This window comes from Topomyia yanbarensis, chromosome 2 (genome assembly GCF_030247195.1).
Source record: "Topomyia yanbarensis strain Yona2022 chromosome 2, ASM3024719v1, whole genome shotgun sequence".
In the NCBI taxonomy this organism is placed as follows: Eukaryota; Metazoa; Arthropoda; class Insecta; order Diptera; family Culicidae; genus Topomyia; species Topomyia yanbarensis.
The window spans coordinates 325,471,527-325,483,488 of NC_080671.1; the positions used below are offsets into that span (position 1 = coordinate 325,471,527).

The 11,962-nt window shown below is 40.9% G+C and overlaps 1 protein-coding gene across 1 annotated transcript; it reads left to right on the plus strand.

Moving 5' to 3' along the window:
* Nucleotides 1–7,269: 7,269 nt before the first annotated feature.
* LOC131681273 (protein Cep78 homolog) lies at nucleotides 7,270–9,579 on the plus strand. Its single transcript, XM_058961989.1, has 4 exons — nucleotides 7,270–7,706; nucleotides 7,763–7,944; nucleotides 8,010–8,743; nucleotides 8,804–9,579. Exons 1-4 carry the CDS (start codon nucleotides 7,412–7,414, stop codon nucleotides 9,516–9,518), a joined length of 1,926 nt encoding a protein of 641 aa, XP_058817972.1. The 5' UTR covers nucleotides 7,270–7,411; the 3' UTR covers nucleotides 9,519–9,579.
* The last annotated feature ends 2,383 nt before the right edge of the window (nucleotides 9,580–11,962 follow it).

Consider the following 11,962-nt stretch of genomic DNA (forward strand, 5'->3'; position numbering starts at 1 on the left):
AGATCTCAATACAACAGTGAAACGAGGAGAGCCGACGGAGTTTGAAATTTCTTGGGTGTCCAACCCTTCAGCAGCTTCATATTTTGGAGGCGTCTGGGAAGGGTTGAGCAAAGCTATAAAGAAAGTGCTCTGTGTCATGAAAGATAATATGTCTAAAAGGACACCTATAAGTGAAGTGTTGCGATCAACCTTCATTCAAGCAGAGTGGTTTGTCAGTTCGCGACCACTAATCCATAAAACATTGAAGGATGTGAATGATCAATCTTTGACTTCCTTCTATGCGATTTTAGGAATGAAGGGCGTAGTTAGACAGGCTGAGATCCTAAGCGAAAGGGAAGCGTTTAGACACGCGATTGCTAAATTAGACGTAGTTTTAGACGTCGAAGGAAAGGATTTAATTCCAAAATCGGCGAAGAGTAGACAGGAATCAGAGCATGGTGTAATGCATGCATCTGAACTTGGATCCGTTGATCCTACTTTTAAAGATCACCGAAATAAAATGAAACGAGAAATTGTGAGAATTTCTCAAGTAGAGAGGAGCAAAAGTAATATATTAAATGAGGTAATTAGGCCATTCATTCGCTTTTCTCCAATTTCTGTATTCACAGTTATGGTAACTGCGGCAGCAGTTCTCAGTATGGCAAATTTATTGTTGGTCAGAGTCGTCCAGGATGGAGTATTTATCGACCACATAGGAACGAGTCTGATGAAACAGGATAAATGGCGCACCAATATGAACACGATATATGCTTTATATTGCTCGCTTGTACATCCTATTGTCGAGATCGTCTCTCTAGTTTGGTGCCCGTACCAATTGACTTGGAGTCTAAGAATTGAACGTGTCCAAAAAGGATTCATCCGGATGGCATTAAGGAATCTTCCGTGGCGTGATCCGTTAAATCTTCAACCGTATCCTCACCGCTGCAAGCTTGATATGTTGAAGCACCGCCGGCAAATACAACAGGCAACGTTTGTAGCAAAATTGAACAATGGAAAGATTGATTCTCCGCGTCCTTTATCACTATTGGACTTTAGAGCATCGCAAAGATTTCACCGTACCGCAGTTGGATACAACGAACCAGTATCATACATGTTCCAGCACCGGAAGTTATTCCTCTACCAGCAGTGGCTGTAGTAGCATCAACAATGGAGGTTCTCATCAACAAGAAAATTATCAGAAAATCGTGACAGAATGTGTCACGTGAAATACAAAAGGAGCTAGCAGAAGAAAAAATTGACAGATACGTTCTTTCACTGTAGATGAAGACGTTTTCGAATTTCGTGAAAATTCCTATTGATTTAAAAGAGAGATTATAAAACTTTTGCTTTTTCTATTAAGTATTAAGACCAAGGATGCAAAATGCCTACCTTTTCTGCGGCTGTAATGTTTCTGCCTACATTCTTATTTCTCTTTTGACGCTGCTGTCGTTCGCTATTGTAGGACGCTCAGCGCTGTACGGCAGTCTGTAAGAAAAGCAGTAACATGACAAAAAATACTGCCCCCAGTACAGCCACCAGACGCGAGCGGCACAGCTTCTTTTTCCTTATTTTACACTTTTTAATATTTTAAATCTATTCAATATTTTCAATCACAAACGACCACAATAAATGCGGTTCGTTTACGCCACGATCGGCATCAACGCTTTCGTGTGCGGGCCTCTCCCATTGACTACGCAGAGAAAAATGTACAAAGCGAGAGAACAAACTTTACTACGCCACGCTCTCACCGAGCAGTCGGAGTACAGCAGCAAAACAAAAATGTATTTTACTGCTCTACGGGAAAATGTAATCGGTTTGGCTACCGTTCTGGCAAGAGCTGTAGTAATGCGTCGCTGTAGCGGGCTGTACGGCTTGTGCAAATGTAAATATACAGAAAAAAATGTAGTTTACCGGTACCTTTGGCATCCCTGATTAAGACTTCGTCAAATGGATATGGTATGGTATCCCCAGCTGATTGACAGAGCAAGATGTAGATCAACCTGTTTTGAAATATGTAATGAGTACAGGATTGATAAGTAGCATATTTGAAGTATGTAGAGTTTATAAGAATTATATTTGAAATATTTATTAATGAATACAGGATGGTATTTTGAAGTATGTAGAATTGATAAGAATTAAATATTGAAGTATGTAAGTTCGAAAAAAAAACATAATTTTCATTTATTACGAGCTTAAAAAAAAATTGTGCTGCAATTAGGGATTCCACATGTTTAGGTGAAATAACTATAGAAGAATAATTAAAATGTACGTAGAAGTCTTTAGATGGTTATGTAAAGCCTTTATCAAGGTGCTTAGAGTTCTAAGGTGATTCGTCTTTGCCAGTAACTAGGTGAGGAGTGAGGTAAGCGTGCAGCAGACTGCGGGGAAGAAAAATGACAGCGAACAACTTTGTTTACCCACTAAAATCCAAGCAAACATATGGAGAGAACTAGTAAACAATGTTATTAGCTGTCGTTTCTAAAACAAACATGGCTGATCGGCGTTTTTGAGGATCGTATCACCTGAGAATAAAAACTCCTTGGCCTTTATATCTTGGAATATTGCTAAGAAAGTAGATTTAAACTAAAGAAATCAAAATATGCAAATACAGTAGATGTCTAGCCGCGTATGTAGAAGACTATCACAAGTCTGTAGAATACAGCCATGTTTGTAAATCTGGCACCACAATTTAAAATCAGAAGTACAGTGGATCACCTGTTTCCACTTCCGAGAAATATAGCAGAAATCTCATTGTAAACAAAAACAACAAACGAGAAGTGAAAGCTCATTCTAAACAATGATAACAAATATAACTACGATAAAAAAAAATTAACAGAGAGGACGAACGCTTCAAGTATTACTACTTTAGGACAGTCGCTCGATCATCAACAGTAGTAAACCTTCAGGAAGGTTTACGGGGCCGGGAATGTCGAGCGCAGCGCTAGCCTCGCGGTATGTTAATTGCACCAATCAAAGTTGGTACTGAACGTCTTAGTCCACCAACCCATAAAGTGCTCAAGGGAGCATTATGTTGAGTCGAATTTCCAAGACCAAGTACCAAGAAACGCATCATGATAGCCGTAATCACGCATCGTTCCTCGCGTCCCAAGATGCATAATAATGCACTTATGTTAATGGTGGTCTAAACACCAAAGGGACGAGGCATCGGGTAAACTGGTGAAGATTACAATAAGTGATTAGCTTGGCAATGACCATGAAAAAGGCGAAGGTACGACAATAGATAACCATCGAAAGTGACGACAGCAATAATCATAAATATGCGTCAAAAAGGACGAGCGCAACAAAGGGTGCGACAATAAGACAATTGTACATACCTACAGCTGCGCATGCGAAGGGTGACCAAAGAAAACAAAGATGATCTAGCGGCGGTCATAAAATAAAGTCGGTCTAAACAATGTAATGTATTCAGTTTGTTGATGAGTCAAGTTTTAATTGCATGCGCCGGAAACGACGGCGGCTGAATAAATTATGGTTTACCCGAGCTAGAATTAGAAACTTGAATTGTTATCCGCCATCAAACGATCTAGCGTAGGGGTCCTAATTATCTGCCGTATCGAATGAACGGCGAAAGAGAATTAAACACACTATAGGAGTGAACGAGAAGGGTGGATAGCTAGGACCAAACCATAGATGAAATTTAATGTTAAGAATTTGTATATATAGCTTTAGGATTCTAAAATAAAGTCAGTCTTTTTTATGAACACCAAGCGTTCGTGTTGATTTTTTTTTTGCCTAAGTGGTGTAGTGATTCCACAAGGGCTGAACCAGTACCAAGACGTCACACCGGAGCAGAGAAGTATCCTCATTACATAAAAAAAATATTTTCTTTCTCTTTCCCTATTCAGGTACAACCCGCTAGAGAACCGTAGCTATCATAAGTCGTACTTCCGGCTTATGAATCTACTCGTTTACTCTCCGGGTGAAAGAAACTCTAAAAACAAATAATTATTTTTTTCTAACAATTTAAGGAAGCAAGTGCGAAGCTCGGTAACACGTCGTTGCTAAGCTAGAACCAAGTCGGTTCTAAATCCCAACGACACCTATTAAAAGTCTTATGTTAGCTTTTCTCCTAACAGTAAGAACATTTTTGAAGCAGTTAACTGCGAAATGGCCCCTCCTTTCAGCGATTGTATGGCATTCGATGGCTAACTCATCGAACGAGGTCACGGATTTGATCACTGTTCTACAGTGGAATTGCAGAAGTATCATCTCGAAAATCGATATACTCAAAATTTTAATAAATAGTTTGAGTTACGATGCATTTGCATTATGTGAAACTTGGTTAACTTCCGAAATAGATCTCAACTTCCACGACTTTAATATTATTCGCCTGGATCGAGCCCCCCCCCCACATGGGGAAGTGCTTTTGGGTATCAAAAAGTGTTATTCCCTCGACAGAATTAATCTTCCCTCGATAACAGGTATTGAAGTTGTCGCTTTTCAAGTAACACCCAAAGGCAAAGAACTTTGCAGAGCTTCTATATATATTCCCCCAACACCGCGGTTGAACACTGACGGCTACAAGACATCTTAGAATCCATACGTGAACCGCAACTTGTTTTACTTTAACTCTCACGGTACAGCATTGGGTTGCCTCTATGATGATAGCCGGTCTTCCTTAATTCACGATCTTACGATAACTTCAATTTGACAATTTTAAACTAGAGTGAAATGACACAGATTCCTGCTTCTCCAGCGCACACGAGCGCCTTAGACTTGTCCCTAAACATCATTGCGGTTAAATTGCACGTAGAAGGTAATCCGTGATTCCAACGGCAGCGACCATCTGCCGATCGTAGTCTCAATCAAAAAAGGTTCAAGGCCATTGAAATCAATAGATATTTCATATGACCTCACCTCGATAGAAGAGCTGTCGCGATATCCAACAACATCGAATCTACTCAAGAACTTCCTCTGGAGGAAGAGAACAGCTTTTTGGCTGGCTTGATTCTCGACAGCGCGAATCAAGCTCATACTAAGCCAGTACCCGGCGCGAACATACAAAAACGTTCTCTTAATCCGTTGTGGGGCAAATAGTGCTCAGACGTGTACGCGGAGAAGGCCGCCGCGTATAAGACCTTCCGGGATGACAGGTTACCCGCTACGTATAAACGCGACGTTAGAAACGCGAATGAAGAAATTGATGAAAGCCAAGAAACGTAGTTACTGGTACCGGTTCGTCGACGGACTAACGAGAGAAACATCGATGAGCACACTTTAGGACACGGCCCGGCGTTTGCGAAACCGTAACACTACTAACAAGAGCGTGGGATATTCAAACTGTTGGATGTTCGGTTTCGCCAAGAAGGTTTGTCCGAATTCCGCACCGGCACAGAAGATCTATCGCGCCGCGTCCCCTCACGATAATGCGAACGAAATACCTTTTTCGATGGTGGAGTTCTCACTTGCTCTCTTGTCGTGTAATAGTAAAGCTCCAGGGACAAACCGAATCAAATTCAACTTGTTGGAGAATCTGCCAAAAGACGCTTGTTGAACTTATTTAACAAGTTTCAAGACTACAAGAGGCTTCCATTGTCCCACACGATTGTAGACAAGTGAAGGTCATCGCCCTCCAAAAACCAGCCTCCGACCACAATTCGTTTCGACCGATCACATTGCTGTCCTGTATTCGGAAGTTGTTCGAGAAAATGATCCTATCCCGACTCGACAATTGGGTCGAAACCAATGGCTTACAGTCAGATGCAAAATTTGGCTTTCGCAAAGGCAAAGGGACGAACGGTTGTCTTGCGTTGCTCTCAACCGAGATTCAAATGGCCTATACTAGCAAAGAGCAGATGACAATAGTCTAACTAGATATTAAGGGGTTTTTTATTCAGTTTGTATCAAAATTCTTCCAGAGAGGCTGCACCAGCATGGTCTTTTAGCTACTTTAAACAATTTTTTACTAAACTTGTTGTCGGAAAAGCACATGCATTTTCCGCATGGTGACATATCGACATCACGATTTAGCTACATGGGCCTTCCCCAAGGCTCATGTCTAAGCATGCCAACGACATTGATGAATGTCTTGACAATTCCTTCACGTTAAGGCAACTTGCAGACGATGACGTGGTGTCTGTTACGGGACCCAAAGCTGTCGATCTACAAGGACCATTTCAGAATACCTTGGACAATTTGTTTGCTTCGACTATTGAGCTGGGTATCGAATTGTCTACGGAGAAAACCGGTAATGGAATACGGATGCTTCTGCTTTCGCTCCGCTGCGAACATACATCATCATCAAACTCGAAAGAATCCAGTATCTTTGTTTGCGTATCGCCTTAGGGTTGCATGCAGTCGACCCATACGATGAGTCTCGAAGTCTTGTCGGACGTTCTCCCGCTGAAAAATCAATTTTGGGAACTCTCATATCGATTGCTCATTCGATGCGATATCTTGAACCCGGAGGTGATCGAAAATTTCGAAAGGCTTGTTGAGCACAATTCTCAGACCCGTTTCATGTCTCTGTACTTTGACTACATGGCACAGAATATTAATCCTTCTTCTTACAATCCCAACCGTGTGCATTTCATACATTCTTCTGAATCTACTGTTTTCTTCGACACATCCATGAAAGACGAGATTTGTGGAAATCCGGACCACATACTCCTGCAAGTGGTTCCAAACATTTTTAATAATTCCGAGAAGTCGACTGTTCTAAGATGTTTTACACTGACGGATCAAACCTCTAAGGGTCCACTGGCTTCGGTATTTTCAATCAAAAGTTGTGCTCACAGCAAGCAATATCGTTTGCCTGATTTGAGTAGACTAGCAACACCCTTATCTTGTCCGAGCGGAGCATCGAAATTTCGGTCACAGCCGAGAGCCGTTCTGTCAGGTCTTTAGAAATCTGAAGAAGATTCAGCAATTTAGTCTTGGGCCGAAAGAAGACAACAAATGGAGCAGTTGAGAGTTCTGGGTAGCATTTGGGCCGGGAGGAGTCTTAGGAGTTGAACCCGATTCAACCTTAGGAGTTGAACCCGATTCAATTGTGTTACCATACAATAGTGTATACACTTATTCCATATCACCCTGTATTATTGCGAGTAAAATGCAATTTATTTTAAAATTGTGAAATTGCATATTTTACTACAATATGGTTTAAAATTATTTTTTTTTCCATAAGTATCCCGCGATTTTTCTGGGTAAACAAAATAGAGGTTGTCTTATTGACCGAGGGGTGATTCAATTGACTGAAAACATATTGACCTTTTTCGGATATTTTTAGTATTAAAATACAAATCACAGCAACCAATGCCAATCCGAACAACTTTTTGTAGCTGTCACTGCAACATCAGTCGCATCATCCTTTCGCGTTTTATATCCTTTTTTCGTTTAGTAATTTCCAAAAAATCAGAAAAAAAAATTCCTCATAGCTTTAGTTTAGACATCCGATAAACCGGGAATCGAAATGACTAAAGGCAAACGAGAAAACGGTGTGAATCGCCGCTGCAGAGATTTCCATCGCCGATATCTAGCGCTTTGTCGTGCTAAGAACTTGCAACCTCTGCCGCAGCTGACGGTAACCGGTAGTGGAGGTGGCACTACCCGTGGTCGTATGTCGAAAGCCGAACAGCAAGTTCCATCGCTAAACTTCTATGGCGACCGTTTCAAGGAATGCGACTGGCTGTTGATCATTGATGCGTTGCTTGAGGATACTTCGCTCGAGATCGTTGCTATCCGTCTGCGAAAGGTTCTTAGCGATGGTGAGTAAGTATATTAAACACTAAATCAATGGTGGATTGACCCGTATTATTTCCAGTACTTGACAGTAGTAGCCATCGGATGGATTTGGCATCAGATCGGCCTGCTGTTCTAACGAAACGCCTATTTTCGCAACTGATTGATAGTTTGGGACAATTTTTAGTCCACAACCAGGTAGTGAGGGTTTTTATCCTAGAAGCGCTACCCGTACAAGGGATACATATGGCTACCCTTGTCAATGTAAGTAGAAGCAATTCATATTTCAGAAAGTTCAAGCTTTCATATTACTTGACCGTTCATTTTAGGGCCTGCAGCAAAATTGTTCCATTACTGACTTGAGCTTTGCCCGCAGTACTATAAGAGATGATGGTTGCGAGTCGGTTTGCAGTGCGGTGATGCATTTGCCCAAAATAGAATCGCTAAACCTTTCTGCTTGTCATCTGACTGCTAGGGGTTGTCATGCGGTAGCCGAACTGATCAAGTACCAGAAAATACAGCGCTTCGCTCAGAGTTGGCAGTATTCACTTCGGTATGGGGACATTGACACAAATAAGATGCAAGGATTGCGTAACGTATTGCTTAGTGGTAATCCGTACATTGGTGACGAGGGATTGATCGAGATTTCAGAGGTATTAAAGGATGACGAATGGATCCGACAAGTACACTTCAGGAACTGTGGTCTCACGGACATGGGGGCTAAATCTCTAGTAGATTGCTTGAATATGAACAAGACGATTGAAAAGTTTGACATACGTGCTAATTTGGGTATTTCAAATGAAGCCTGCCATGAGATGCTAATAAGACTAGGGGTTGAGCTAGAATCATCCGATAGTAGCCAATCATTCTCGACCGGCGCCGGAACAGGTGGAAACAGAATGAAGACTGCAGAGCAAATAAAATTCTTGCAACAGCAGTTGGCTGCCGAGCGACACCGAAATACACAGCTCCAGTTGATGGTAGAACAGATGCATCTGCAACAAACGGAGTGCGCTGCTCAGCTGAACAAATTGAAACATGACTTCAACCAGATTGTAGAAGAGTATGTAAACATTATTTGTAGTGATTCGATTTATAATTGTAAGAACTATTATTTGTTTAGACGTGACGAATTATTGAATCGACAGCAGCACATGATCATGGAACGTCCCAAAAGTCGGCGATCCATTGTGCGTAAAAGTAAAAGTGAGGCTCTTCCAAAACCGTCTCAGTTATTCAGTCAAAGACGAACTGCGATTCAACACAATGGTCGCAGCAAGAGTGAAACTAAGTCGGAGATTGTACTACGTACAGTGCGTGATCGTCATGCAGAATCAGCGAGTGCTATTTCCAGGCAACCCAAACGGCATCACATGTTGGAGCGAACGATCGGAGATAGTGGCCTAACCGGTCAGTTGAATGACATTGCGGAGCTCAACGAAGAACTGGATGCGGTTCAAAAGAGTTTTACCGAGGGTGGTTGTGGTGATATGGGCATTGGATGTTCCAACATAAAAGTAAGCACAGTGGGACAGTATGGCACATTTAGAGAAGGTTCTAGAAGGACGAGGGTAAACGATGAAACCAGCGACGAAGACTACTTTGTGGATATTGGAGAAGCCGCTGATCAGTGGTCAACAGAGAAAGGAATAAAAGGGTACACGAATGGCGGCGTAACAAGCTGCGACGAAGATGATGATGACGATCTGGATGAGACGAGTGCCAATTCGTTTTCCGGAGCTGATTTGTTGAAAATGATTGTGAGAAAAAGATCAGCCGAGCACGTAAATGATGCGCAGTCGATGTTCACGAGCGTATACAGTCGTGAAGGACATTGAAACAAAGATACGAACTTGTGCAAGTGCATAATTTTATTTCTTAAGAATATTTTATAAATACGGAACCGACTTACTAATAAAATTTTCGATGATGTGAAATGATGCGTAGCGACTAGCTATGGAATATTGGGTTAAATCTATTATTCTAATATAATAATCTATTGTATTAACAATTTTTCGTATTTATAGATATAATTACTTCTTTTTCCCTTTCTCAATAGAAAGGTATTGCAATTGCTCTGAAAACCGACTTTTTAACGGAGGCCCGGAGGGCCGAGTGACATATACCATTCGATTCAGTTCGTCGAGTTCGGCAAATGTCTGTGTGTGTATGTATGTGTGTATGTATATATGTGTGTGTATGTGCGTATGTGTGTGTATGTGACCAAAAATGTCACTCATTTTTCTCAGAGATGGCTGAACCGATTTTGACAAACTTAGTCTCAAATGAAAGGTGCAACGTTCCCATAGGCTGCTATTGAATGTCTAATGGATCCGACTTCCGGTTCCGGAATTACAGGGTGATGAGTACGAACACGCAGAAAATGTCGATTTTAATAAATTCTGCAATGAATGTATAAAGGTGAATTTTTTTCCAAAATATGACCACAACTGCTTCGATTTGTAGTATTAGGTCACTAACATTCATTCAAAGTCTATTTGGCCACATTGGCCACCATCATCGGTTCCGGAATCCCCGGCGGAAGTATCTAAATTCAGAATAACAGTCACATCGGTTTCTCGGAGATGGCTAGACCGATTCGACTAAGCTTGGCCTCAAATGAAAGGTATTGCGTCCTCGTAAATGGCTATTTAATTTCATCCCGATCCGACTTCCGGTTCCGGAGTTACAGGTTGTGGCGTGCGATCACATAGCAAATTGTGATTCAAACCGATACTCCGATGAAAGCAAAAAAGGTAAAAATTTCGCTAAAATGTCTCTCAAACAACTTAAATTTGCTGTTCTAGGTCACCGACGGCCAACCAAACTTTCGTTGACTACATTGACCACCATAGACGGTTTCGGAAGTGCCCGGGAAAAGCGGCCATCTTTCAAAATTTACGAACTCACATCAGTTTCCCGAAAATGGTTGGGCCGATTTTCACAAACTTAGTCCCAAATGATAGCTATAATATCCCCATAGATGTCAATAAAATTTCGCACGGATCGCTTATATGGGTCCGGAAATATAGACTAAATCGTCCGGTCACATATGAAATTCCCATATAAGCCGGAACTCAATTTTTTTCAAAGGGGGAAACTCATGAAATTTCAGAAATCGAATTCGCATTTTTGATGCCAAACATCTTTAAAATGCATGAAACGTCGAGATTTTATGTTATCTCGAAAACAAATTTTTTTCTGAAAATCGACTTTTTGGGACTGCCGATTTCGCACCTTTTTTCAGTTTAATATTACCGTGGCTGTTTTTTCTTTTTCAAAATTTTAGAACTCGAATAATGATTTATTTTCCTGTATATAGTTGTCATGTGATGTATAATAATAAAATGTAATATATGCATTTAAAAGTTTTTAATGAATATAAACAACGCACACATTCTCGTGATTTATGATTGAGAAAGGCACAATTGCACCGCTAGGTGGATTAAAATAGGTTTTTCCTTTCTTTTTAACGACTATTGAGTCAATCTTTAACTGTAGTAACTGCATTTAATTAGCAAGGGACAGGAAGCTGAGAAGTATATTTTACAATACTAAGAGCCATAGTATTCAAGGAAAACCAAGGAGTTGAAGGAAGAAACTTCAGCAATGCGTGGAATAGGCTTATATGAGCAAGGTTAGAGTTTCCCGGCGACTTACCGCAGGAGTCAGTATATTTTGGAGTCAAACCACGTTAAGTGGGCCTCGAAATTTCCACAAAATCACCGATTTTCATGAAAATATTTTTTGGATAGGGGAAATGGAGTGTATAAATATTTTGTTAAAATTGCTCTATTTGTTAAAATGATAGGCTTTAAAAAATTAAAAAAACAATCAAAATGAACTTTTTATTTCTCATAAACTACTCTAAATAGTTGCATGAAATTTTGCACATGACCATCTTCTACCAGAACGTTAGAGTAATGAGAACAAAAACGCAGACCTCCTTGCTTGCCCTCACTTCCAGCGACCACGACATTATCGTTCTCACCGAAACCTGGCTACGTACCTAATGATATATTAAACACCGAGCCTACGATGAACTACGCAATCTACCGATGTGATCGCAACTCTTCTACCAGTCATCTACGGCGCGGAGGTGGTGTTCTTATAGCGATAAAGAAACATCTAACTGGGGCTGTACTAAAAATGCCTGGATGTGAATATTTGGAGCAAGTTGTCGTTCGCGTTTCACTACCAGGTAAATCGTTATGTATTTGCTGCATGCAACTGAGTTCGAACAGCGATCCTGATGGTACAACATTCACTCCTCTGCTGTCCA